General features: G+C 54.2%; 3 protein-coding genes across 5 annotated transcripts in view; 2 read left to right on the forward strand and 1 right to left on the reverse strand.

The window, feature by feature from the left end:
• Positions 1 to 318: 318 nt before the first annotated feature.
• ATF5 (activating transcription factor 5) lies at positions 319 to 5,005 on the reverse strand. The gene is made up of 3 exons (XM_055238433.2): positions 4,862 to 5,005; positions 3,243 to 3,539; positions 319 to 1,809 (listed from the first exon to the last, which is right to left on the reverse strand). The coding sequence occupies exons 2-3, from the start codon at positions 3,418 to 3,420 to the stop codon at positions 1,145 to 1,147; spliced, it is 843 nt and encodes a 280-aa protein (XP_055094408.1). The 5' UTR covers positions 3,421 to 3,539; positions 4,862 to 5,005; the 3' UTR covers positions 319 to 1,144.
• NUP62 (nucleoporin 62) lies at positions 4,534 to 27,571 on the forward strand. 3 transcript variants are annotated; one of them, XM_055238423.2, is made up of 3 exons: positions 4,806 to 4,936; positions 6,452 to 6,563; positions 24,534 to 27,571. In XM_055238423.2, the coding sequence occupies exon 3, from the start codon at positions 24,611 to 24,613 to the stop codon at positions 26,174 to 26,176; it is 1,566 nt and encodes a 521-aa protein (XP_055094398.1). In that variant the 5' UTR covers positions 4,806 to 4,936; positions 6,452 to 6,563; positions 24,534 to 24,610; the 3' UTR covers positions 26,177 to 27,571. The 3 variants fall into 3 exon arrangements, with proteins under 3 accessions (XP_055094400.1, XP_055094398.1, XP_055094399.1); XM_055238425.2 differs by lacking the exon at positions 6,452 to 6,563 and having other exon boundaries at positions 4,534 to 4,845; XM_055238424.2 differs by lacking the exons at positions 4,806 to 4,936; positions 6,452 to 6,563 and adding an exon at positions 19,317 to 19,403.
• IL4I1 (interleukin 4 induced 1) overlaps positions 4,836 to 27,950 on the forward strand; it is a 40,981-nt gene continuing 17,866 nt past the window's right edge. The window contains exon 1 of the mRNA XM_063614964.1: positions 4,836 to 4,936. The gene's annotated coding sequence lies outside the window, so the exon portion shown is untranslated. The remainder of the gene's footprint in view (positions 4,937 to 27,950) is intronic.

A 27,950-nucleotide genomic window follows, 5' to 3' on the forward strand; every position in this document is an offset into this window, starting at 1 on the left:
CTTTTTTTTTTTTTTTTTGAGACGAAGTTTCCATCTTGTTTCCCAGGCTGGAGTGCAATAGCACGATCCCAGCTCACTGCAACCTCCATCTCCTGGGCTCAAACGAGTCTCCTGCCTCAGCCTCCCAAGTTGCCGGGATTACAGGCGCGTGCCACCGCACCCGGCTAATTTTGTATTTTCAGTAGAGACGGGGTTTCACCTTGTTGGTCAGGCTGGTCTTGAACTCCTGACCTCAGGTGATCTGCCCACCTCAGCCTCTCAAAAGTGCTGAGGTTACAAGGCCACCTCTCCCCAGCTGCTTCTCTCAAAGACAAGATGCACAGGCCAGAGGAAATGTTTTATTTTTGCTCATAACCTCCCCAAAAAATCAGTACCCCACCATCCCTCACCCAGACACAGCCCCTCTCCAACACATTCACAAAACACTGATTTTTTTCTCAGAGCTAAAATGAACACCCAGTCACCAACTACAGCCCTGCCCTGCCCCCCTCCCACTGGCCTGCTCATCTTCCCGCACTGCAAACCCGGCTGCCTTTAGGCTCCCTCCCTTAGCGTAGTGTCCCCAAGGTCGCCTAGCCTGCTTTTTGCCTGTAGGATATGGGTACCCTTCTCAAAGCCCGCCCTGACTTACTTCCTCGTTTGCATAGTCCTTCAACTCTGTCCTGTCGCCACTCCACCCACCCGACAACCACCTGCAAGAAACCAGGTTTGAAATTCAAGAGACCAGGTTTCCAAGCTCCCAGCTGCTTCCCTGTGGGCCTCAGTGCCTCGGCATGGACATTGACTAAGGCCAAACATTTCATGATTTGGACGAGAGAAGAGGGAAGAAGATCCAGAAATACGCAAGAGAGGTGATAAAAGCAGAGAGAGGATGAAAGGATAAAAGTAGAGAGGAGTTGGGTGGTTTTGTGGGGAAGAAGGGTTGATTTTTTTCTTTTAATAGAGACAGGGTCTTACTATGTTGCCCAGGCTGGTATTGACCTCCTGGCCTCAAACGATCCTCCTGCCTTGGCCTCCCAAAGTGCTGGGATTACAAGCATAAGCCACTGCGCCCGGCCGAGAGGGGTTTGGAATGAAGGTGGAGGCAGGGGGATGATGGGGCCAGAGCTGAGGACCAGCCCCCAGAAGCCACACTCCTGCCCTTCTAGCAGCTACGGGTCCTCTGGCTCCGGGCCTTGTACACCTCGATGAGCAGGTCCTTGACGTACTGGATCTCGCGCTCCACAGACTCTGCCCGTTCCCTCAGCTCGCGATTCCGTGCCTCCAGCCCCTGGCACTCGCCCTCCAGGGCCTCACCCTCTGCCCGCTTCCGCTGGCGGTACCTCAGAGCCGCCGACTTGTTCTGGTCTCTCTTCTTTTGCTTGCGGTCCCCTCGGGTGGTGGCAGGATGTGGGTCGGGGGCCAGGCGAGAAGGTTGAGGTGGAGAAGGAGGAGGGGGCTGCTGTGGCGGGGGCAGAGGCGGCATCCCCACCTCCCCCTGCCTGGCCTCGTTGTGGCAGTAGATGGCCAGCAAGTCCAGAGTATCCAAGACAGGGGGCTGGGGGAGGTCAAAGGAGGGGAGGGGTAGGGGGAGGGAGGGGGCTGGTGGGAGTGGTGGTGGTGGCGGCGGGGAGGGTGGTGGGAGGAGCGGGGCATCTAGGAAGAAGTCTTCCATCTGTTCCAGCTCCTTCTTGAGGAGGGAGGCCATAGCTTCCAGGTCAGGTGGGGTTGGGGAAGGTTGGGGGAGGGTGCCTGGGGGTAAGGGGGGCTCCAGAGGGAGGAGAGCTGTGAAATCAACTCGCTCAGTCATCCAGTCAGAGAAGCCATCACCTGGGATTAAAGTGGGGAGGGACACAAAATTCCCTGAGTTGCTGGTCTTCTGCCTAGTTGGGTACTCACTCACGTCTCATTCAGGCGCATCTGTCCCATTCATTCAGTAAAACAACTAACCACTGAATCATCAAACCAGTCGATAAACCAACAAACCAGTGAATAAACCAATAAACCAGTCAACCAACCAACCAACCAACCATCAACCATCTAACCACCCAGTCAACCAAGCAATGAACCAACCAACTAACAAACCAACCAACCAACCAATCAACCAATGAACTAGTCGACCAATCAATCAGGGAATCAGTCAACCAACCAAATAAATCAGTCAACCAACCAATCAACCCATTAATCAACCAATGAACCAGTTAACCAAAACCCAACAAATTAGCCAATGAAAGAATCAGTCTTAACCCATAAGACGGTCCAGGGGAAAAAAAAAAATTAAAAAATTAAAAAAGAAAGAACCAGCCAACCAACCAATGACTCAAGCAACAGTCAACCAAGCATTTCTTTTAACCATTCCAACATCTCCTTTACCAAGTACTCTGTATCTGTGGTGTCTCTATGTATTCTCTGTTCTTAAAAGGCAAACTAGATCACATTACACACACAGATACACACACATACACCTTGTTTCATCTTTACTTATTAATTATTGAAAACCCACTATGTGCCAAGCATTTGGGATACAGTAATGAATGAAATGATTCCTGCCTCCTGAGGGCTTCTGCATATGCAGTTCCCTCCAACTAAAATGCTCTTCCCTTGGGTGTTTTCCTCATTCCTTCCCTACTTTTTTTAATTTTAAGGGATAGGGTTTCACTCTGTTGCCCAGGCTGCAGTGCAGTGGCATCATCTTGGCTCACTGCAGCCTAGACCTCCCAGGCTCAAGAGATCCTCCCACCTCAGCCTCCCAAGTAGCTGTGACTACAGGCGTGCGCCACCATGCCTGGCTAATTTTTTTTTTCCTATAGATATGAGGTCTTGCTATGTTGCCCAGGTCCTGAACTCCTGGACTAAAGCAATTCTCCCCACCTAGGCCTCCCAAAGTGCTGGGATTACAGGCCATCATGCCTGGCTTCCTTCCCATCATTTATGCCTTGGTCAACATGTTACCTACTTGGAGAAGGTTTTCTGGCTACCCATTCTATATTAGGTCCCCTTTGTCATTTTGTAGCTCAGCTGCTAGGTGTTTCTGACTTATTCCAATACACTGTCATTTAATTTATCTCTGGTCTACTCCCCACAGTGTGAGCTGCTGGAAGGCACAGACCATGTTCTTCTTGTTCCCAGCCGTATCCTCAGCACCTAAAACAGTGCCTGGCACATTGTAGGCACTCAGTATTTATTGAATACGTGGATGAGTTCTTTCTCCCCCATCTTCCCCTGCCCTCCACTCCCCAGCTCCACCTTCCACCTGCCCTTACCTGCCAGGGGCTCTCCCCCCACTGGAAGCCCGCCCTCCAGGGCTCCCCCAAGGACCTCATAGGGAGCCAGGGGGGCAGGGGCCGGGGGGAGTTTCCCATAGTCTACGAGCCATCCCAGCCCGCTAGCTGGGAGCAGGGCCCTGTCCAGCTCCAGCCCCAGGGTCGCCAGGAGTGACATGGTTGTAGCACAGGTGCTGGGCACTGATGGCAACAGGAGAGGCTGCACCAGCAGCTGGGATGAGGCTCTGGAGGATGCTCAGGTGGGCGAAGACAGGCACCAAGGCGAAAGTGGAAGACCTACACGTGTGAGACAAGAGTGGGTGGGGTCAGGACAGCCTCATCCACCGGCCAAAATCATGGGGAAGCCAAGCCACACACCCAGGCACGTCCACGGGGCTCCTCCCTCCCCCTTCCAACCACGTATTAGAACACTAAGCCTCAGCCTCTCCGAATTCTAAATTTGCCCTTTCTTTACCCAAATCTCTGAGCCCCACCCACTCCCAAGGGAATTTCTTTAGGTCCTAAGGTAGGACCGATGCCCCACCCCTTCCCCCAATACAGAAACCTAAAGGTCTCCCAGGGGAATTACCTTAGGCCCCTCCCATCCACCTCAGAATATTTCGCCTCAAGGAAAAACTCAATCCCAGGGACATCTTCCAGCCACGCCCCTTCCTCTAAAATATTTACTTTTGGCCCCACTGCCTTCCTAGCTTCCATCCCAAACCAGTTCCCAGGGGAACTGCCCCAGGCCCCAGCCCTTCAGCAATGTTATACACTCAAATCCTACTCCTCGCTTTGCCCCTGCCCCTCCAAGCCCCGCCTCCATTGTTTATTTAGCTCCGCCCCTCCCCGATTCCCCGAGGCCCCGCCTCTTTGTCACATCGAAACCCCACCCCTCAGCTAAAGGTTGGCTTGGCCCCGCCCCTTCTCACAGTGGGCTTCCGAAGTCCCACCCATCGTGACGAGTGGTTCTAGCCCCACCCACTTAGAGGGTTGGCTCTAGGCCCCGCCTTCTGCCTTGTCAATCTAAGCCAGTCCCCGCCTCAGCAGGTGCCTGGTTTAAAAGGAAGGAAGCTGGGCTGTGAGCCAGGGCAACGTGGAGCAGGGAGGGTGGAGGATGGTAGAGGGGGCAGGCGGAGAACGGCTACCCGAACGCCACCTGTCCACACGCGGCTCTGCGCCGAGGGCCAAAGCGCATGCTACGTAGCCCGAGCGGTCCAATTGCTTTTACACTTCCGCCTTCTTGAGGATCAGTGCGCATGTGCGGCCACTCAGGGCCCGCAGCTCATTCACTACGGGGCACTGGTGGGCTACTGCGCAAGAACAACCAAGCACGCAGAATCGTTTAGAAAAAAAAAAAAAACACACCTTCCCCTGGAGTGCGCAGGCCCAGCTGTACACGTGCTGACAAACATCAAGTCTAGAACTCTCCCACCCGGCCCCGGCCCCGGTGCGCATGCGCAGCCGCGCGCCTTCGGCCCACCGTACCTCTTCTGCGCCTGCGCGACCGTGATTCCCTGCTCGCGGCTCCCCACCCCCCCAGGGCTCCCTAAAGAGGGCCACGAGCTGCGAAAGGGCGGGAAAGGCGGTTGGAGAAGGAGAGGTAAGCGGTTACTCACTCCATGGCTGCAGCAAGGAGAGGCGGCGGCGGCCTCCGCTGAAGAAAGAAGGTGGCAGCGGAGAACGCAGGCGTGGTGAGCGCGGAGACGGGCCGGGGGCACAAAGGGGTCGGGGCTACAGAGCCATGGCCGGGTCTACTGCAGGCAGAGGCGGCGACGCTGTAGTGAGAAGAGACTGTGATCCGAAGACAGGGAATGAGGCGGCCCCGGGGACTGGGGACAGATATATTTCGGGTGGCGCAGCACGGCCCGCCTGGATCCTTCCGCGCCCCGCCCTCGCGCGGCCCCAACCGGGAGGCAGCCGGGTCCCCTCCTCCTGGGGATCAGGGGATCTGAACCCTTCCTTCCCACTCCTAGGGTCTGGGCCCCTCCTCCCTCTCAGCTGGGGATCCGGCCTCCTCCCTCTGAGCCGGGGATCCAGCCCTCTCCTTGTTGCCCCAGGGTCTGGTTTCCTCCTCCTTCTGACTCTAAGCTCTGGTTTCTTTCTCTTTCTGCCTCTGAGGTCTGGGGCTGCTTCCTCCTGTGATTTTGAGGATCCAGCCTCATTCGCTTCCCGCAGACCTGCACCAGTTAATTTCTCTTTCCCTTTCCTTGCTTGCAGAATTTCCTGCCAGTCACACTTTTCATCTCTTCATCCCCCAACTGCTGACTCTGAGAAACCCTCGTGGGTTAGAGTCCAGCATGAGTCACAGCACTCTCCCAAACACAGACCTGCTAGGATGGCGTCGGGCAAATAACTTAAGTTCTCTTACTTCATTTCCCTATCCGTAAAATAAGAAAAATCAACTCTCCTGGTGGGTTTATGAGACTCAAGTAAGACGATGTCCGGCAAGCCTTATGCACAGAGCTCAACTCATACATTCCTGTTCAACTTTTTTTTTTTTTTTTTTTTTTGAGACGGAGTCTCTCCGTCTCTTTCGCCCAGCCTGGAGTGCAGTGGCGCTATCTCGGCTCACTGCAAACTCCGCTTCCCGGGTTCACACCATTCTCCCGCCTCAGCCTCCCGAGTAGCTGGGATTACAGGCGCCCGCCACCACGCCCGGCTAATTTTTTGTATTTTTAGTAGAGACGGGGTTTCACCTTGTTAGCCAGGATGGTCTCGATCTCCTGGCCTCGTGATCCGCCCGCCTTGGCCTCCCAAAGTGCTGGGATTACAGGCGTGAGCCACCGCGCCCGGTCCCAGCATATTTTATTAATAGGAACTCTGGGGCCCAGTCTCACTTCTTCCTTACGCCTTGCAAGAGCCGCAGACGTTGGACTGTCCAATACCTGCTGTCATTCTTCTGTCTCCCTCATTCCTCTAAAGTGTGTTTCCAGCCATCCTCATCTTCCATTCCAAATGATGGGTGCCCAGGCCCCATCCCCTGGCAGGGATTCAGACATCGAGGCCCCAGCTGCGTCCTTTTCTCCATCCCTTGCCCTTGGCTTCCTTTCAAACCGTCCTTCAGCCTCCGCTGGATAGGAACTATGTCCCAGCCCTGCCAAAAACGGAAGATCTCCGTTTCCCTTTAGTCAGAGGGTAGCCATCTTGCCCCTTCTCACTGGGCCCTCCACCAGCCGAGGTGGATGTCGGTCTTTTCTCTGTTGCAGAAACCCACCTTGTCCCATCCACATCGGGACATCCCAGCTGGAGTTCAACCTTCATCCCTTCTGTGGCAGTTAGGAGACTGAATCAAGGTCCAGAGAAGGTGGAGGAATCCTGGTATTGAGCGTTACACACAAGCTTCTTTCTCCTCCCTTACCTGTTGCGGGCAGGAAGTCCTTCTTGGGATCTGACCACCTTCCCTTAGAGCACTTACTGTCCACTCTGCCAGTATTTGATCACTTGCCCTATATTTTCTTGGGCCTATAGGAGCTGTGTTATCACTGAGGCAGTATACAGAGTAGCAGCTAAGAGCATAGACTGAGCTTGTCCCACCCGTGGGCCCGCATGCGGCCTAGAACAGCTTTGAATGCAGCCTAACAAAAATGTGTAAACCTTCCCAAAACATGCGGATTTTTTGCGATTTTTTTTTTTTTTAATTCATCAGCTATCAATAGTGTATTTTATGTGTGGCCTACGACAATTCTTGCAATGTGGCCCCAGGAAGCCAAATTTTATACATCCCTGGCGTAGACTCTGGAGCCAGATTATATGAGTTCAAAACCTGACTGCACCCCTCTTACTAGCTGTGTGACCCTAGCCATTTCCCTTCCCTGTGCCTCAGTTTCCCCTGTGGTACAAAGTGGCATTAAGAATACCTACCTCTGGACCAGGCACGGTGGCTCATGCCTGTAGTCCCACCACGCTGGGAGGCTGAGTGGGCAGATTGCTTGAGCTCAGGAATTCGAGACCAGCCTGGGCAACATGGTGAAACCCTGTCTCTACCAAAAATACAAAAAAATAGCCGGGTGTGGTGGTTTGCGCCTGTGGTCCCAGCTACTCATGAGGCTAAGGCAGGAGGATCACTTGAACCCTGGGATGGGGCGGAGGTTGCAGTAAGCCGAGATTGTGCCACCACACTCCAGTCTGGGTGACAGAGTGAGACCTCCTCTCAAAAAAAAAAAAAAAAAAAAGTACCTACTTCTTAGGGCTGTTACAAGGATTAAATGAGTTAATCCGTGTCAAGCAGTTAGACTAATGCCTGGGACACAGTAGGTGCTACATAAAAGTGGTTATTGTTATTGCTGTAATTAAGGTGGATGTGTTCTCATTCCATTGCTGTATAGATTTTTGAACAAAAGCAGATGGAATTAAGGGTAGACTGTTGGGCAGACTGCCAGTGGTAAGGACACACAGACGTGCCCTACCCGCCCCCCCCGCTGGCAGAATCTTCTCCTAAGAAGACCTTCTAGATTGTACATGGGGACTGGGTTGGATTTGGTTTGGTTTGGTTTGGTTTGGTTTGGTTTGGTTTGGTTTGGTTTTTTTGAGACAGAGTCTTGCTCTGTCGCCCAGGCTGGAGTGCAGTGACATGATCTTGGCTCACCTCAACCTCCACTTCCCAGATTCAAGCAATTCTCCTGCCTCAGCCTCCCAAGTAGCTGGGATTACAGGTGCCCACCACCACGCCCGGCTAATTTTTGTATTTTTAGTAGAGACGGGGTTTTGCCATGTTGGCCAGGCTGGTCTTGAACTCCTGACTTCAGGTGATCCACCCACCTCAGCCTCCCAAAATGCTGGGATTTACAGGCATGAGCCACCACACCCAGCCTTAAGCAAGATCTAGCTTTTTTTTTTTTTTTTTTTTTTTTTTTTGAGACGGAGTCTCGCTCTTGCCCAGGCTGGAGTGCAGTGGTGCCGTCACAGCTCACTGCAACCACCGCCTCCCGGGTTCAAGCCATTCTCCTGCCTCAGGCTCCAGAGTAGCTGGGATTACAGGCACGCACCATCACGCCTGGCTGATTTTTGTATTTTTAGTAGATACAGGGTTTCACCATGTTGGTCAGGCTGGTCTCGAACTCCTGACCTCGTGATCTGCCTGCCTCGGCCTCCTAAAGTGCTGGGATTACAGGCGTGAGCCACCGCACCCAAGGGGGTTATTTTTTAAACAAAATATTTTATTTTGGAATAATTGTAGATTGACTCAACAGAAAAGTTGCAAAGATAATACGGAGAATTTCTGTATGCTCTTCACTTAGTTTTTCCGATTAACATTTTACAGGCCGGGCGCGGTGGCTCACGCTTGTAATCCCAGCACTTTGGGAGGCCGAGGCGGGCGGATCACGAGGTCAGGAGATCGAGACCACGGTGAAACCCCGTCTCTACTAAAAATACAAAAAATTAGCCGGGCGTGGTGGCGGGCGCCTGTAGTCCCAGCTACTCGGAGAGGCTGAGGCAGGAGAATGGCGTGAACCCAGGAGGCGAAGCTTGCAGTGAGCCGAGATCGCGCCACTGCACTCCAGCCTGGGTGACAGAGCGAGACTCCGTCTCAAAAAAAAAAAAAACATTTTACATTACTTTGCCACATTTGTCACAACCAAGGCAACATCAGTATGTTACCGTTGACCAAATGCCATTCTTGATTCTGACCACACTTGATTCTGATTTTGATAGTTGTTCCCTAATGCCCTTTCTGCTCCTTCCGGATGCCTTCAGGATGCCACGTTATATTTAGGCATCATAGCTCCGCAGCCTCCTCTGGCCTGTGACTGGTTTTAGACTTTCCTTGTCCTTCATGACCTTAACAGTTTGGAAAAATGCTGGTTGGGTATTTTATGGAATGTGCTTCCATTTGGTTTTGTCTCGGACTGGGATTGCAGGATATTGAGAGGATGGCCAGGTAGGATGCTTTTTTAAAGTAGAGATGGGGGTGCGTCTCACTATGTTGCCCAGGCTGGTCTTGAATTCCTGATTCCTGGACTCAAACGATCCTCCTGCCTCGCCCTCCCAAAGTGTTAGGATTACAAGCCTGAGCCACTGTGCCTGGCCTGGGTTTTTTGTTTTGTTTTGTTTGTTTTTTAGTTTTTTTGGTTCTTTGAGATGGAGTTTTGCTCTTGTTGCCCAGGCTGGAGCGCAATGGCGCCATCTCGGCTCACCACAACCTCTGCCTCCTGGGTTCAAGAGATTCTCCTGCCTCAGCCTCCCGAGTAGCTAGGATTACAGGCATGCGTCACCACACATGGCTAATTTTGTATTTTTAGTAGAGATGGGGTTTCTCCATGTTGGTCAGGCTGGTCTCAAACTCCCGACCTCAGGTGATCCACCCGCCTCGGCCTCCCAAAGTGCTGGGATTACAGGCGTGAACCACCGTGCCTGGCCCGGCCTGGGTAATTTTTAATAGCTTGGTCAGTAGGAGAATTCCATTGCTGGCTATGTGCGGTTTATGCTGGCTGCAGAGGTGTCTGGGCAGGGACTCTGCTTCCCCTCCCCACCCTTTTGCCGCCTTCTCTCTCTAGCTATTGGGTCCCACCCACTTCAGCCCAGCCAGACTTAGCAGCTGGACTCAGGGTGAGTGGGTGCCAGTTGGCACCCTTAGCTCTCCAGCCCCTCCCAGCCTGTTCTAGTTCACAGCGGGTCATCAGTGGTTGCCTGCGACCCTCCTCCCCAGATCTTCGAACCCTGAGTCCCCTCGTGTGCACATTCCCGACCCAGGCCTGTGGCCCCTTCAGGACTCGTGTCCTGGCCTCCCCCAGCCTCGAGCTCCCCTTCGACTCCTGAGCTGGGGCTTGAAGCAAGGGTGGGGCTACTGGGGACTCTTTTTCGGTGCGGAGGGGCCTGGCTTGGGGAGTGAGGCGGTGTTTGCAGGCAGGTTGCATCAGCCCTGGCTGTTTGACGGGGAGGGGGAGTTGGATTCTCTGGGGACCCCAGCACACCTGGCAACCGCTCCTGGTTAGCAGAGCTTTGGATAAGGGAGAACCCCAGCACAGCAAGAGTAGGGGGGTGTGGAGAGGGAGGGAGATCAGCCATCCGTGCAGGACCCTGAGAAATCTGAGGCTCGGTGTCAAGAAGGGGCCTCAGATCACAGAGGCTTGTTAGCAGGAGACAAGACTGAGGTCCCGAGAGGTAAGGGGAGTTGTGAAAATCACACTGCCAGTTAGATGGGACCTCAGCCTCCACCATGCTGCACAGCTTCCAGGGCCCTGAGGCCCATTGTGTAGTCTCTGGGAGGCCTCCAAGCCCCGACCCTCACCTCAGGCTTGCTGCTGCTCACGGCTGCCAGACGCTATCGATTCCCGCCTGCACCTGCACCGTGCCATCGCCCTGCTATTGTCGCAACCCCTCACTGCTTTCCCAATCAAGGTGACCTCCTGGCATGATGGAAAAGGCTCCGAGTTTTGCATCAGACAGACCTGGGTTCTGGTCCTGGGCCCAGCACTCAGTTGTAGACTGGAGTGCAGGCAGCGCCCTCATCTGCCTGAGCCTTGGCTGCTTTCTGCAGCGTGGGTCAGAGCATGGGCCCTAGAGCCAGCCTGCTGGGTTCACACCCCAACTCCACCACTTCTGTGACCCTCAGCAAGTGGCATCCTGTCTGTGTGACTCAGTTTCCCCTCCGTAAAATGGGGATGAGATGGTCCATTGCAGACAGTGGTTTTGAGGATTAAATGTGTAAATGTGCGAAGTACCTAGAGTGGGGCCTGGCATACGGGAAGTGCCCAGTGAGCAGTAGTTCCCGCTCTGGGGCCTGGTGTGGGAGCGCTGTGGAGATGGCATCAGTGAAGCCAGCGCCTGCTGGCGCCCAGGTCTGCGTGTGATTCTCCTCTGTTCCCGCCACGCCTGCTTCTGCTTTCAGATCCACCTCGCACAGGTGTCTGCCTACGTGACTGCTCCCCCGAACGCTTCGAGGGCAAAGTCAGGGCCCTCCTCATTCCCAGAATCATTCCCCACAACCCCCCGCCCTGTGCTGCTATTTCCGTAGGCATCAATACATTTTCTAATGAGTTGCTCAGCACAGAGGCCAGCAAATGTGATACTGAGGTCCCTGAGAGGAGCCAGGGAGGGTAACTGGGTCACGCAGGCCAGGGGTGCCGGGGTTGAAGGTGGGAGTCCTGGCAAACAAGGGCAGGCAGGCCAAGGCCAGCTCAGTTGGGGAGAGGATGACGCAGGGGCTGGGAGACAGCTCAGGCTGCCACGTGGCCCGCAGTCCTCCAGAGCCCCTTCCCTCCCTTGTGCCCGCCCTTGTCCCTTCAGTAGAAGCAGTCACAGCTCTTAGGCAAAAAAAAGGACACAGCAAACTGATAACAACTGACACCAGTGTCCTAGAGCCCAGGATGCCATCACTCACCGCTTAGTGGCCTGGGACAAGATGCAGTACCCCCCGACCTGTGGTCACCTCATCAGTAAAATGGGCACAATCATAGAACCACCTCAGGGCAGTGTGGAGGGGCAGGGGGTTGACATGGGAAGAGGCCTGGACCGGTGAACTGCTGACCACCTCGGGCCCTGTGTCAGGCCCAGAGGGAGGGGTGGCTCCCAGAAGCACCTGGGCCCCTGAAAGGCACCAGGGCCGCAGCAATACTGGTAGCGCTGGTGGTGCAAAGCTGCTGGTTTCACAGGAGAAGCTGGAAATCCAGTTTTGTTTTTTTTTTCTGTGAGATCCAAGTTTTAAAGGTAGGCAAGTAATTCAGAAAAACCTGGAAAACCCCAGCAAACCACCAGTGTGGACAGGACTCAGGCTGCTGGCCCTTTGTGACTTCCCCTCCCTACAGCTGTCATCCTCTGTGCATAGCAGAGAGCAAAAGGAGCCGAGCCCTCATTCCAAGAGTCTCCGAGGATTGAGGCTGGTCCCCTCTGTGCTGGACTTTACAAGCAGTGAGACGGAGCAGGGCTTCTTTCCGGCACAGCCCGGTCCCATGTGAAGTAGGGGGAGGACAGTGTTTCTGGGGAGCAGAGGAGGCCTAAAGAATCCTTCTGAGGTTCAGGATGCCTGCTGGAAGTGAGGCTGGTGTCTTACTACTCTCTTCCTAGTCCCCATGCCCCCAGCCAGAGGCCACCAGGAGCACATTGCTTATTGCGGCAGAAGACTGTCCCCCACAGGGACCCGCGGGGCACCTCGATAAGGGGGCGTTTGGGCTAACTTTAGGAGTTGGGCTGTGTCGGGCGCAAGCCCATGACTCGGATCTGTTTGACCTCGAGCCCGGAGAAGCAAAGGGAGCTAGTGCCGTTAGTTGATAAACAGCCAGCAGCGCTGAGCCAGGAGGGGTGTTTGGTCGTTTCTGTGGTTTGAACATCGCGGTGTCTGTGTTGAGGCGTGATTCAGGAGTGGACTTGTCGTCTTGGTCCCTCGTGGTCATAGTGGCCTGGCCTGGGTCCCCAGGGCCCTGCCGTCGGGGCTGCTTTCTCGCAGCAAATGCGCTCATCCTGCCAAGATGGAAGGGAGGTGAGAGGTGAGAGCCACCGCTGCGTCCAGAGGAGGCAGTTCCTGCATTCGTCTGGCCCAGGATACGTGGTTCCTACAGGGTCGCTTGGGCACGGAGGAAAGTACCTGGGCTTGAGCCCAGCCAGCACTCATAGGATGGATGGTCATGGTCGGAGCTGCGGGGAGAGAGGCAGAGGCAGGGAACCACGGTGGGAGGGCCTCACGGGACCCCTAGGCTCCCTAGGTGCCCCCTCAGTGGGCACGGGGGTACCCCCCATGGAGAGTTTTGAGGTCAGCGGCCATCAGAGCGCCAGGCCTTAGCCCAGTTTGATGCAGACTCCTTTGCCCTCTTCCTGACCTACCACAGAGCAGGAATGGTTGGGGGTTGGCGAGCAGCGGACGCCCCTCTCTTCCCTGCAGGCGTCTCAGGCCATCATCTGCAGCTGGGGCGGGCGGATCATCCTGAATTCGATTTGAGAGTGAAGCCCAGGCTGGTCTGGAAGGTCATGGAGATGGCCCAGGAAGTCTCTGGAGAATGGGAGGGGCTGGATGGGGCAGGGGACAGTGATGGTGGTGACAATGGGGAGCAAAAAAGACCATGTTTTGGAGAGGCTCGGTGCGGTTAGGAGCTCAGCTGTGGGGCCAGACACCGGGGCCAGCCCTTACTGGCTGTGGGGCTTTGCGCAGGTGATGACGTCCTCTCCCCTTTTCAGTTTGCTCATTTTAAATGGAGCCATGGTAGTTCCCCTCATCACATTGCTGGGGGAAAGTTAAGTGTGTGAGAACAGGTGAAGCCCTGGAAACAGCCCAGTGCGTGAGAAATACCATGAAATGTGGGTGTGGAGATGGCCGCCGAGGCAGGAAGGGGCTGTGTTTGGTTCCAGTTCTCAAAATGAAAGCTACCCTGCCCCCATCCTCTGGCTGCCTTCACCTGGTTCCCAGAGAAACCTCCATAGCAACCGTCTCCACCACAGCCCGGCCTGGGCCCTTCCCTCCTTCCCCCACCAGCATCACTGCCTCTCCCCAGGGAAGCTGATGTTGACGAGAAGAGGGGCTGCGGAGGGGGCGCAGGTGTGTGCTGTTCCTCCCCCGCCACACACGCCTGTCCGCTGCTCTCAGAGTCCCTCAGCCCTGATGGCTCAGTCCCTCTCCAGGCCTTGGTGTCCTGCGCCTGCACCGCTGACCAGAGCATTTCAGCTCTAGGCTCTTCCCCAGCCTGTAGTCAACCAGCATTACCGGCCACTCCAAGGAAGGCATGGGCCTGCCCTTAGAAACTCTGCCCAAGCCATTGCCCTCGGGGTAAAGTCAGCTCTGAGCCTGATGCCTATCCGCCCCTACAGCCTCACTGCGGCCTCTCAACCCCTTCCCAGCACCCCCTGGTTGGTTGGTCAGTTGGTTGGTTGAGTGGCTTTATTGAGATACTGTATAATCCATATCCATTTATCAAAGTGTCCAACTTAGTGGCTTTAGTACATTCACAGAGTTGTGCAGCCATCACCACAATCAATTTTAGAACATTTTCATCACCCTGAAAAGAAACTCCTGGGCCGGGCGTGGTGGCTCATGCCCGTAATCCCAGCACTTTTCGAGACCGAGGTAGGCGGATCTCGAGGTCGAGAGATTGAGACCATCCTGGCCAACGTGGTGAAACCCTGTCTCTACTAAAAATACAAAAGTTTGGGTGTGGTGGCACGCGCCTGTAGTCCCAGCTACTTGGGAGGCTGAGGCAGGAGAATAGCTTGAACCCAGGAGGCGGAGGTTGCGATGAGCTGAGATCACACCACTGCACTCCAGCCTGGTGACAGAGTGAGACTCCGTCTCAAAAAAAATTAGCTGGTGTGGTGGCACACGCGTGTAATCCCAGCTATTAGGGAGGCTGAGATGGGAGGCCCACTGGAGCCCAGGAGGTCGAGGCTGTGAGCTGTGATTGCACCACTGCACTCCAGCCTGGGAGACAGAATAAGACCCTGTCTTAGAAAAAAAAAATTTTTAATGCAGTAGATAGAGGAGAAAAAAATCTTTCAATACAAGGGAAAGAAATAAAAGTTATTGGCCAAAAAGGAAGAAGCCTTGGCACCAGAGTATTCCTCAAGTCTCTTCCAGTCCTATTCTTTTATATTAAGAGCGAGCAGTGGTTCTAGAATCTTCCTTAAAATCTCTCTCTGGCTGTTTCCTGACTTTTCCATGGTTGTCTTAGCTGATTCGTTTTTCCTGTGGGGAAAATTGCTGTTGGTCCCACGACCTGAGCTCCTTTGGTAGCTTCTGGGCCTGGGGAGTGGAAAGGAGAAAGTAATTGCTAATTAGCCGTCGTTGAGAACCAGTGAATCCACAAATCATTTAGCTACTGCCTTGAGGCCGTCCTGTGTAGCAAGTGGCAGAGGCAGGATTTTGGTACCCTGGGCAAGTCGGCCCCCTCTGAGGGCCTCAGTTTTCTCATCTACCCGGGCGAGGAGAATAAGCCTGCTTAAAACGATTTCTAAGATAAAGAAAGAACAGTACAGAACAGTACATCTAGCAGGCTGCCTTTTGTGTACAGGTGGGGATAGTGCAAACCACGCTTTTGTTTAAATGCACAGCAAGTCTCTGCAAAGACGTGCAATAGCAGCCTGTCTCCAGGGAGCAGGGCTGGGTGGCTGTGGGACTCAGGGAAGACAGGCCACAGTATTCCCTTTTGTACCTTTTGAGTTAGAACAATGTGAACATACTACCTATTCACCAAATGAGTTAGTTTGTTTGTTTTTTGGTTTTTGAGACCAAGTTTCACTCTTGTTGCCCAGGCTGGAGTGCAGTGGTGTGATCTCGGCTCACTGCAACCTCAGCCTCCCGAGTAGCTGGGATTACAGGCATGCACCACCATACCTGGCTAATTTTGTAATTTTTTTAGTAGAGATGGGGTTTCTCCATGTTGGTCAGGCTGGTTGGTCTCAAACTCCCGACCTCAGGTGATCGGCCCCCCGCCTCCCAAAGTGCTGGGATTACAGGTGTGAGCCACTGTTCCCAGCCTAGTTTTTATTTTTTTAAATGCCCACCAATGTCATTGGGTTGTGGCAGGGTGGTGCGACCTCCTGGGTAGTGAGCATACAGGAACATTTAGGCATTGAAACATCTGAACATGCAGTAAAAGTTCCAGTGACAGCCTGGGGAAGACAGCTTGATCCATCACAGCTTCTCCCCCGAGGAGCTGACAGACACACAGCTATACACACCCTGTTCCTTTGTCCCCACACAGGTCCTTAATGCAAGTCGGTTACGCCTGTAGGTTGAAAGGCATCAGGGAGGAAAATGGGACCAGAATGCCAGGTGGCCTAAGGAGGAGAGAGAGGACAGTTGAAAACCCACAGGTATCCCTGTCCCTTCCTCCCTCCCTGCTGTTGGGGATACCTGGTTCTGTGGAGGAGAGGTGGCCTTTTGGTGGAGGTGAACATAGGGGTGAGAGAGAGGAGCTGAATTCCATGTCACAGATTTGGCTTAGAAAAGCAACCCTTGCTGGACGTGGTGGCTCGTGCCTGTAATCCTGGCACTTTGGGAGGCAGAGGTGGGAGGATGGCCTCAGCCCAGGAGTTGGAGACCAGCCTGGGCAACATAGTGAGACCCCATCTCTACAAAAAAATCGAAAATTAGCTGGGCATGGCAGCGTATGCCTGTAGTCCCAGCTAACGGGAGGCTAGGGCGGGAGAATCATTTGAGCCCAGAAAGTCGAGGCTGCAGTGAGCCATGATTATTCCACTGCACTGGATGACAGAGTGAGACTGTCTCAAAAAAAAAAAAAAGAAAAAGGAAAGCAGACCCTCTCCATGGCTTTGGGTTTTTGTTTGTTTTGTTTGTCTGTTTGTTTTAGAGAGAGTCTCGATCTGTCGCCCAGGCTGGAGTGCAGTAGTACGATCTCAGCTCACTGCAACCTCCGCCTCAGCCTCTCGAGTAGCTGGGATTACAGGCATGCGCCACCACACCTGGCTAATTTTTGTATTTTTAGTAGAGATGGGGGTTTCACCATGTTGGTCAGGCTGGTCTCGAACTCCTGACCTCAGGTAATCCACCCACCTCGGCCTCCCAGAGTACTGGGATTACAGGCGCGAGCCACCATGCCCAGCCCGCTGTTTTCCACTAATGGGGTTGGCCATACCCCAGGCAGGGTAATTATGTAAGAGAGTGGGACAGGGAAGCACAGGCCACCGCCAGCTCCTGCCAGGCGACTGCAACAGTCTCCTCACTCCTCCCACACAGAGTCTCGGTGAGTCTTTCCAAACATAACCCTGACCCTGACCCACCGGAGCCCACCCATGGCCTCATGCTCCCAAGGCATTCTGGTCTGGCCATTTGGCCTGGACCGCTTGAGCATCTGCCTTGGCTAAGGTCTGCTTAGGAAGCTGTCGGTCAGTTGACTTCAGTTCTTGAAGGGCAGACTTGGAGCTGATCTGTTCTTCAAGGTTTAGGTGGATTTTCTTTGACGCAAAGGAAAGAGGAACTGATTCAGGAGACAGTTAAGAAGCAGAGTAGTTAGACTTGGCAGATGGAGAATCCCAGCACTAGCACTCATGGAGATGGTCCTGGCCAGAGGTCCCCACGGGAGGGCAAGTGAGGGAAGGCAGTGTCCGAGGACAGCATCTGAGCCTCAGCGGGAATCAAATTTCCCTGAGCTGGGCCCAGCCCATCTCTGATCTCCCGTTGTTTCTCTCCTCTCCACTCCCTCACTCTCTGCTCTTTTCTCCCCTGTTCTGGTCTCTCTGGTTCCACCGGTCATACTTCCCCCAAATCTGAAATAATGAATTCCATGGAGAAAGGGGAGGTCCCGCGGAGACAGCTCCGCACCCCGTCCTTCCCGCGTCTGGGCTCTGGGCTCTGCGTTGTCAGCAGTGCCACCAGGTGGCTGTCAGCCAAATGCCATGGGCCTTTGTTCAGGTGCCTCCCAGAACTTTTTTATTTGTTTGAGACGGGGTCTCACTCTGTCGCCCAGGCTGGAGTATGGTGGCGTGATCACAGCTCACTGCAGCCTCAAACTCCTGGGCTCAAGCCATCTTCCCACCTCTATCTGGGGTCACAGGCACACACCGCCATGCCAGGCTAATTTTTGTTACTGTTTTTGTTTTTGTTTTTTTTGAGACGGAGTCTCGCTCTGTCGCCCAATCTGGAGTGCAGTAGCGCGATCTCGGCTCACTGCAAGCTCCGCCTCCTGGGTTCATGCCATTCTCCTGCCTCAGCCTCCCAGGTAGCTGGGACTACAGGTGCCCGCCACCATGTCCGGCTAATTTTTTTTTTGTATTTTTAGTAGAGACGGGGTTTCACCATGGTCTCGATCTCCTGACCTCGTGATCCGCCCTCCTCAGCCTCCCAAAGTGCTGGGATTACAAGCGTGAGCCACTGCGCCCAGCCTAATTTTTGTATTTTTAGTAGAGACGACGGGGTTTCACCATGTTGACCAGGCTAGTCTCGAACCCCTGACCTCAGGCAATCCACCCACCTCAGCCTCCCAAAGTGCTGAGATTACAGATGTGAGCCACCACACTTGGCCAACACTTAATTCTAACATCTTTTCCTCAGTGAAACCTTCCCGTCCCAGGCAGAATGTCAAGATTTGGCCCCAGAAAGCTCTGGTTTCCCATCGTGGGGCTGCTGTTTGCTGGGCGGCCTTGGGGAGTCTGCACTTGTTTCCCACCCAGGAAGGGCTCTGTGTGCCGCAGCACAGTGCTCCTGGCACGGCACCGGTTACACAGTAGGTCCTTAGTAAGTGGTTGTTACTGAGTCCCTACTGTGTACCAGGCACTGCTGCGGGTGCTGCGAATACAGCAGGGAACAAGCGGAAATCTGGCCCAGTGGAGCGACCCCATCCCCACCATTAGCTTCCTCTGTGTTCCAAGGCAACCTTGTCCTTCCCTCCCGTCGTAGATGGCCTGTCATGGCTGGGTGTCAGTGGCAATCCACCCACACACATCCACAGCCCTGGCAGGGTTGCCCCAGCACCAGGGGATGTCTGGATTTTCAGTCACACCTCACTTTCCTTTCTGTACCAGCCGCCTTGGTCTCCATGCACAAGGGCAGACCTGCCCCTGACCCCAGCCCTTTTCTCAACCCCAACTCTGCTCTGTGTATTCCCATCCACCTATCTAGATTTCATTCTGTTCTTTCTCTGTCGTCCCTCAACATACCCCCATTAGTTTCTAGTGGCTGCTGTAAAAGTCGTAACAAATGTAGTGGTTTAAAGCAACAGGAATGTATTTTCACAGTGCTGGGAGTCCGGAGTCTAAATGGGTGCATGGTGTGTGGTTCCTTTGGGAGACTCTAGGGGAGAGGCTCTGTCCTTCTCCAGCTCTAGAGGCCGAAGCCGCCTGTGTTCCTTGGCTTGTGGTCCCCTCATCTTCAAAGCCAGCAGCACAGCGTCTCTCAGTCCATTCCTCCATAGGCACATCTCCCTCTGACTCCTCTCTTGCCTCCCTGAAGGACCCTTGTGGTCGGTCACCTGGGGCTCACGTGGATAAGCCAGGGTAACCTCTTCATGGTCGTCACATCTGCAAAGTCCCTTTGCCATGTAAGGTCACGTTGACAGGGTCCTGGATCAGAGTGTGGGCATGTTTGGGGGCCGTTTTTCTGTCTACCCGCCCCCGCAACACATAACACACATCCTAATTCTTCCTTTTCTTTTGGTCCAAAGTTGAGGTCTCCTGTATTCTTTCCCAGGCACAGACTCCTGTCCTAGGCATCTAAGGAAAGGGATTGGGGGCCAGGCACAGTGGCTCACGCCTGTAATCACAGCACTTTGGGAGGCCAAGGTAGGCGGATCACCTGAGGTCAGGAGTTCAAGACCAGCCTGGCTAACATGGTGAAACCCTGTCTCTACTAAAAATACAAAAATGTGCTGGGCATGGTGGTGGGCGCCTGTAATCCCAGCTACTCGGGAGGCTGAGGTGGGAGAATTGCTTGAACCCAGGAGGCAGAGGTTGTAGTGAGCCAAGATCGCACCACTGCACTCCAACCTGGGCGACAGAGCGAGACTCCATCTCAAAAGAAAAAAAAGAGAAACTGGGACTTGGAGTGGCACAAGAATCACAGATGGAGGTAAGGTAGTAGAGCTGACTGAAGGCTGAGGTGACAGCAAAGAACCCTGGTTCTCACAGATGGGGGTGGGATGTACCCACCTGAATTCAGATGATTCTGCATCTGAATCCCAAGTGGGTGTTCCTCTGGGTCCCCAGGGCTGTGAAGGCGCCTGTGTTGTTTGAAACTCAAGGGTAAATGTTGGGGCAGGCAGGAAGGGAAGGGACTGGCGGCTCTGCCAGTGCTTCCCTTGGTGACTTCAAGGCAGCGCTTCTCTGGAGCTGTGTCCTGCCTGGGTAAACTACAGATGGTCACAGCCACCCAGCCCTGAGCACAGGCCCAGGCATACCCTCCTCCTTTCCCTGGAAATGCACCACTCCCTCAGTTTGGGTTCCTCCCTGCTTCCTCCCACTGCCACCAGCACCATCAGCTTCTTTGGTAAGGAAACTCTCCCCTTTGGCAAATGTGGTAATTCCGGAATCAGAGCTCGTAATAGTTTGCATTTGTGAGAAACTTCCCAAGTTCTAGTATTTGTGGCTTTTTTTTTTTTGTTTTTTGCCTCAAATTCCTGGGCTTAAGCAATCCTCCCACCTTGGCCTCCAAAAGTGCTGGGATTACAGGCGTGAGCCATCATGCCTGGCCTGTCACTATTAACCTGGACAGACCCTGTGGTCTTGGTTCAGGCTTTGGTGACTGGGAATAGACCCTGTGGTTTTAGTGCAAATTTAACACTTTGCTCAAATTGTGATGCTGTCCTCTCTGAGTCCCAGTTCAGGCCTCGGGCTCTTGGCCTGGACCTTCTCCCAGTCTTCTCTAAGCCACCTGGCCTCCAGCCTCTACCCCTACGGTTCCTCCCCCACACCCATAAAGTCCACCTGCGGCTCGCTCAATATAACGCCCGAACCGTTAGCATGATATGTATAGCTCTGCCAAATTCTCCGACCTGTCACGTGGCCCACAGTCCCCAAGACCACCCTCCGGCTCAGTGATGAGCTAAGACTCACAGAGCTCAGCAAAGCTTTCTAGTCACAGTCACGGTCACGGTTTATTACGGAGAAATGATACAAACTGAAAACAGCAAAGGGGAGAGATGCAAAAGCCCCGAGAGAGACCAGGCACGAGCTTCCAGCTGTCCTCTCCAGGTAGAGAGAGAGTCCCGCGGACAGCGCTCAGTTCTCCCAGCAACAGCGTATGGTAACACGGAGTGTTGGCGGCCCGGGTTGTGGGGAGGAGCAGTTCTGTAGACGTGGCGCGCCCGTGTGGCTGAACTGAGGTCTGCTGACTCCAGCCCCTCCAGAGGTCGTGCTCATACCATATGACCCAAAGCCCCCACTCTAGGTCACAGCATCAACATGGACTGTCTAGAGGGGCCTGAGGCCCCAGGTAAACAAAGGCGCTCTTACCTGGCAGGACATTTCAAGAACATAGAGATTCTCCCAGAGCTGGTCAAGGGCCATTTTCTCTCTTTGGAATGTGCAGATTTGAACAGCCCAGGCTTGGCAAGTCAGTCCTTCACACATAAACATCTCCCTTCAGAAGCACCCAATCACTTAGCACCCAGAGGCATGTCTGCTGTTTCAGCCTCCCTGTCTTCACACAGGCCTTTCCTCCTGCGTGGACGGCACCTTTCCCCACCGCCATCCTTTCCCTGGCTGATGCTGCATCTGCAGTGCTCAGCTTCTCCCTGGAACCTGTTCCTATAGCATGTGACCCAGCCCTGCCCCTGCCCTGAGCCCTGATTGTAGAGCTGACATTTGACTCTGGCTGCCTCAAGGGCAGGGGCCATGGCTTAGCTAACCACTCTGGGCTTCACTTTCCTCATTTGTAAAATGGATCTGCCGCAAAGTTTGCTTTTAGGAAAAGGTGAGTAATGCTATGTCTATTTTTTTTTTTTAGATGGGGTCTCACTCTGTTGCCCAGGCTGTAGTGCAGTGGCACAATCACAGCTCACTGCAGCCTCCACCTCCCTGGGCTCCAGTAATCCTCCCATCTCAGTATCTGGGACTACAGGCGCCTGCCACCATGGCCAACTCATTTTTGTGTGTGTGTGGTTTTTTTTTTTTGTAGAGACAGGATCTCGCTATGTTGGCCAGGCTGTTCTCGAGTTCCTGGGCTCAAGCGATCCTCTCACCTCAGCCTCCCAAAGTGCTGGGATTACAGGCATGAGCCACCTCACCTGGCCCTATTACATCTACACTGCATGGATCAGGGCTAGATCGGTATGGGTTCACCATTGTGAATAGATCCCTGGCACCTGAAGTATTGGAAACCAGCACGGCACTTAATAAATGGTGAACTATTGGCTGGGCACGGTGGCTCACGCCTGTAATCCCAGCACTTTGGGAGGCTGAGGCAGGCAGATCACCTGAGGTCAGGAGTTCAAGACCAGCCTGGCCAACATGGAGAAACCCCGTCTCTAGTAAAAATACAAAATTAGCCGGGCATGGTGGCATGCGCCTGTAATCCCAGCTACTCGGAAGCTGAGGCAGTAGAATCGCTTGAACCCGGGAAGCAGAGGTTGCAGTGAGCCGAGATCGTGCCATTCCACTCCAGCCTGGGCAACAGAGCGAGACTCTCGTCTCAAAAAAAAAAAGGTGAACTGTTAAGCCAGGCAAGTCCCCACAGAAGATTGTTTTTCTTGTAGTTTTTTCATAGTTGCAAAGAGCTTTTTATAAATGCTCTTCTTGGAAATTTTAGCTACAACTTATTAATAGCAAAAGCTTTTTAAGCTGAGTTCTTGAGAACTGAGATGTGTAGGTGTAGCTGCTCAGATGCCTTTAGCTGCCAGTAACAACACACCGGCTTGAGGTGGCTCAGCAGTGAGGACTTTTGTTCTGTCCCACAACGGGAGGAATGGATGTAGGCCGGGCCAGGCCCCAGCAGTCCTGGGGGCTCAGGCACTTGCCGTGGCCTCTTGAAGAGACCTTTCTCAGAATCCCCCAGGAGAGCTTTATGAAAATGCCAGGGCCACAGCATCCCAGCCCCGGAGAGCCTGGCTTCGTGGAACTGACAGCCTTGTGTGTTTTGAATGCTCCCAATCAGTGGTGATGGACACCCATTGAGATCCACTGGCTTAGACAAGGCAGAGCGCGTGCAGCTGGCCCTGGGGTCATCTCCCCAGACTTGTTTGGCTGTGTGGAGAAGGAGGAGCAGACGAAACAAAAATTAGGGGCCTGTGAGGAAGCAGAAGGGTGCAGTGGAAGGAGTGGGGGTAGTGAGATAGATTGCCTCTTACTCAAGCTAGAAGGGGATTTCCTGAGGACAGACACCAAGCAATTTAAAAACTGGCGTGGAGAGAGGGAAGAGGAAACAGACCTCGTGGGTGTTTCTCTGGGTTTGGCACTTGGCTTCTCAGTCTTGACTTTGATTATTCTTTTGTTTTTTTGAGACAGGGCCTCCCTCTTTCCATTTCTAGCTTTTAGAGCTGCTTCTGCTTTCCCTGGCTCCTGGCTCTCTGCCATCTTCCGATTCCAAAGCGCATCACTCCAGTCTGCTCTCGTCACCACAAGCTTTCTTCTGTTCTTCAGTCAGTCAAAGCCGTCTTCTAAGGATACTTCTGATCATCTTTAGGGCTCACGCCTGTAGTCCAGCACTTTGGGAGGACAAAGAGGGAGAATCGCTTGAGCTCAGGAGTTCAAGACCAGGGCAACAGAGGGAGATCCCATTTCTACAAAAAATAAGAAAGATTATCCGCACATGGTGGCATGCACCTGTAGTCCTAGCTATTCTGGGAGGCTGAGGTGGGAGGATCACTTGGGTCCAGGAGGTTGAGGCTGCAGTGAGTTGTGATCATGTCACTGCATTGCAGCTGGTATGACAGAACAAAACCCTTTCCCAAAAGAAAAAAAAACCACACCTATTCAGCAGTCCCTCTCACCCTTTCCTCACCAGGTAACCTTTGACCTTCCCGCTGATAGACGGCACCACTGGGAGATTTTTCGGTTAGATGTTACCAAATCAAGTCAGTTTGAACTGAACGGAAATGCTGTGGCCCATGGGGCTTCTGGGGTGCTCTTTATCCCTCCCCCACCCCCACCCATCTCTGGTGGGGCTCATGGTCTCCAGTGATGTCCCAGTGTCTGCAGATGGTTGAGAAGGTGTCCAAGGGAGGCCCAGGTGCAATCTTCTGCACCACACCTGCAGGTGAAGGAGGCAACTGCCTTCCACGCCTGGCAAAAACCCCAGGGGAGGCTCTGATTGCCTGGCTCAGGTCTTAGTTTATCCTTGAGCCAATCACTGCAGCCAGGGGCATCTGTGCTCTGAGCACATGGGTTTCAGACCTCCCCTGAGTTAGGAGGGCGCGTTCCAGCGTCCTCTCCTGCTCTTAGAGAGTGCAGGTGTGGGCCTGGGGGGCCTTCAGCAGCCCAGACCCTGCCATCCAGCCTGGATTCCCGGCCCCATCTCTCTCTCTGAGGTCCAGAGAGGCCCTCAGGGTGGCAAGAGCTGATCCGCTCACACCCTGCTAGAGTCGGCCAGGGAACCTCACTGGGTCCCACACTGGAGCAGGTCCTACAGCTGTTCTTGTGTGTCCTAGTCCTGCTTGTGGCAGTGCCTCAAATCTGATCTCCTCCTCAGGCTAAGGGGGGTCCAAGGTCCTGTTCTCCCGCCTCGTCCTCCACAGAGTGGGAGCTTTCCACTGTGCTGAACATGGCCACACACGTCCCTAGCACCCGGGCTCCTCGTGCCTGACCCCTGGGGCGTGCATTTGTGCTTCTGGATCCTCGATTCAGCAGAGCCTAGTTTAGGTTACACAGCATGGTATCATTATCCCATCCCACCACCCTCCAAACCGACCGTGCCCGGTCATGCCACTGAGCTTGCCTTTCCAAAACTGCCATCTGACAATGTCACTTCCTCTGCTTTAGAAATCTTCCCAAGGTTGCAGACATCGACGGATTTGCTTTGGGAGCCAGAGTAGCTGCCGCCACCAGAGTCCGGAGCCATGAGCGGGTTTAATTTTGGAGGCACTGGGGCCCCTACAGGCGGGTTCACGTTTGGCACTGCAAAGACGGCAACAACCACACCTGCTACAGGGTTTTCTTTCTCCACCTCTGGCACTGGAGGGTTTAATTTTGGGGCTCCCTCCCAACCAGCCACAAGTACCCCTTCCACCGGCCTGTTCTCACTTGCCACCCAGACTCCGGCCACACAGACGACAGGCTTTGCTTTTGGAACAGCAACTCTTGCTTCGGGGGGAACTGGATTTTCTTTGGGGATCGGTGCTTCAAAGCTCAACTTGAGCAACACAGCCGCCACCCCAGCCGTGGCAAACCCCAGCGGCTTTGGGCTGGGCAGCAGCAACCTCACTAATGCCATATCGAGCACCGTCACCTCCAGCCAGGGCACGGCACCCACCGGCTTTGTGTTTGGCCCCTCCACCACCTCTGTGGCTCCAGCCACCACATCTGGAGGCTTCTCATTCACTGGTGGAAGCACAGCCCAACCCTCCGGTTTTAACATTGGCTCAGCAGGGAATTCAGCGCAGCCCACAGCACCTGCCGTGTTGCCCTTCACTCCGGCCACGCCAGCAGCCACCACAGCAGGTGCCACTCAGCCAGCTGCTCCCACGGCCACCACCACCAGTACTGGGCCCACCCTCTTTGCATCAATAGCAACTGCTCCAACCTCGTCTGCCGCCACTGGACTCTCCCTCTGTACCCCTGCGACCACAGCGGGAGCCCCCACTGCCGGGACACAGGGCTTCAGCTTAAAGGCACCTGGAGCAGCTTCCGGCACCTCCACAACAACATCCACCACTGCCACCGCCACCACCACCACCACCAGCAGCAGCAGCAGCAGCACCGGCTTTGCCTTGAATTTAAAACCACTGGCGCCAGCCGGGATCCCCAGCAATACAGCAGCCGCCGTGACTGCTCCACCTGGCCCTGGTGCAGCTGCAGGGGCGGCTGCCAGCTCCGCCATGACCTATGCGCAGCTGGAGAGCCTGATCAACAAATGGAGCCTGGAGCTAGAGGACCAGGAGCGGCACTTCCTCCAGCAGGCCACCCAGGTCAACGCCTGGGACCGCACGCTGATCGAGAATGGAGAGAAGATCACCAGCCTGCACCGCGAGGTGGAGAAGGTGAAGCTGGACCAGAAGAGGCTGGACCAGGAGCTCGACTTCATCCTGTCCCAGCAGAAGGAGCTGGAAGACCTGCTGAGCCCACTGGAGGAGTTGGTCAAGGAGCAGAGCGGGACCATCTACCTGCAGCACGCGGACGAGGAGCGTGAGAAAACCTACAAGCTGGCCGAGAACATCGATGCACAGCTCAAGCGCATGGCCCAGGATCTCAAGGACATCATCGAGCACCTGAACACGTCCGGGGCCCCCGCCGACACCAGCGACCCACTGCAGCAGATCTGCAAGATCCTTAACGCGCACATGGACTCACTGCAGTGGATTGACCAGAACTCGGCCCTGCTGCAGAGGAAGGTGGAGGAGGTGACCAAGGTGTGCGAGGGCCGGCGCAAGGAGCAGGAGCGCAGCTTCCGGATCACCTTCGACTGAGCGACAGCAGCTCTGGGGCCCGCAGGTCCCCGGGGAGTTCCATGAGGGGAATGCGCCCTGTTGTCTAGTTTGGGGTTGTGGCAAGATACTTGTTTGTTTCTGTCTTTCACATGACTGCCCTTGAGACGATTGCTATGTGCTTTGCCTTTTTCCATTTAGGGAGGTATTCTGGGCCCTCTACCCAGGCAGCAGCCTCATAGGTGTGGCTTCTGTGGCTTTCATTTGAGTGTCTTTGGCCCCTTTTCACCTACTGCGACCACCCACCTCATCCTGGCTCAGCCTGGTGATGGAGAAGTGCTGATGGTCTTGGTCCCAGCCAGGGTCGTGGGGGCAGCCACTATCTCCAAAGCATAGTCATAGGTGTCATGAAAAAATACCAAATGTAAGAGAACCTCCAAGGCAGGGCGCAGTGGCTCACCCCTGTAATGTCAGCACTTTGGGTGGCCAAGGCGGGCGGATCACTTGAGGTCAGGAGTTCGAGACCAGCCTGGCCAACATGGTGAATCCCCATCTCTACTAAAAATACAAAAATTAGCCAGGTGTGGTGGGCACCTGTGATCTCAGCTACTCGGGAGGCTGAGGCAGGAGGATCACTTGAACCCAGGAGGTGTTGCAGTGAGCCAAGATCACACCACTGCACTCCAGCCTAGGCAACAGAGACTCCGTCTCAAAAAAACAAAAAACAAAAAAACAAAAAAAAACCTCCCAGGAGATAGCAGCCTAGTTTTGGAGTATGAGATGTGTGCTTGTGAAAGCTAACCACCAAGACAAAGCAGCACAGTGTGAATAGAACAGACAGCAGGATGGAGAATTTCACAGAAGACAGGTCAGCTGAGGGGCCTGCACACACAGGGTGTTGAGGAACCACAGACGGGAGCCGAGAGGCCTGCCTTTTGCCTGGCCCAGGCTCACCCCTACCTTGGGCCTCACCTCCTCCAGGAAGCCTTCCCAGCTACCCAAAGCTCAGGCAGCCTTCTTGCATGTCCCCGTAGCACCCTGAGCCTGTACCTTGGGTGGCACTTGCTATGCTGCCCTGTGCTAGCCGTTTGTGCCCCATCTCGCTGTTAGATTGTGAGCTCCCATGGGCAGAGGCCAACTGTTGTTCCCCTGTGTGTCCCCAGCCCGGTCCCCGTCACATTTGTTAAATGAAAGAACAATGAAGCCCAGCATAACGTCAGTCCACAGAGGTAGCCACAGCTTCCAGTGGTGGCCACGGACTTGGCTCGGAACTTCCTGGCACCAGAGTGACTCTGGTCAGTTACGGTAAAACCCACTGTGTGTGGAAGGCAGAAGCCAGCGGTTGTATCCCAAGCATCTTTATACTTTGCTGCATTCTCTGAAATACCTGTTACTGTATGTTGCTTTTCTAAATAAATGTATTGTGAAACCAAAAAAGCTGCTGTTAATATGGATAAATGTCAAGAGGAGAAAGTTGAGGTAAAAAGAGCAGGTTCCAGGAGACTGCAGGGGTGCCATTCACGTGAAACGCACAGGCAAGCAAATGAAGTAGTGCTTGCGTAGACATAGGGGCATGCGATGAAGCAGCTTTTGTTTGATGTGACTGAGTAATAGACAAATGCAAATCGTGGTTTGCTCTGGGAAGGGGTGGTGCTAGTGGTAGAAGAGGAACACACGAGTGAAGCCGCCACAGGGAGTGGGCTCCAGGTATTTTGTGACCGTTATGTCATAGAATATACACAAATATGGCTGGGTGAGGTGGCTCACACCTGTAATCCCAGCATTTTGGGAGGCCAAGATGGACGGATCACTTGAG

Source organism: Symphalangus syndactylus, chromosome 13 (assembly GCF_028878055.3).
Source record: "Symphalangus syndactylus isolate Jambi chromosome 13, NHGRI_mSymSyn1-v2.1_pri, whole genome shotgun sequence".
In the NCBI taxonomy this organism is placed as follows: domain Eukaryota; kingdom Metazoa; phylum Chordata; class Mammalia; order Primates; family Hylobatidae; genus Symphalangus; species Symphalangus syndactylus.

Excerpts from the sequence above, each read along its gene's own strand:
- NUP62 (XM_055238425.2), top strand. The coding sequence starts at position 24,611 with ATGAGCGGGTTTAATTTTGGAGGCACTGGGGCCCCTACAGGCGGGTTC.
- ATF5 (XM_055238433.2), bottom strand. The coding sequence starts at position 3,420 with ATGTCACTCCTGGCGACCCTGGGGCTGGAGCTGGACAGGGCCCTGCTC. Across the intron at positions 1,810-3,242 it reads GGGGGGAGAGCCCCTGGCAG|GTGATGGCTTCTCTGACTGG; the intron begins GTAAGGGCAGGT and ends CTTTAATCCCAG.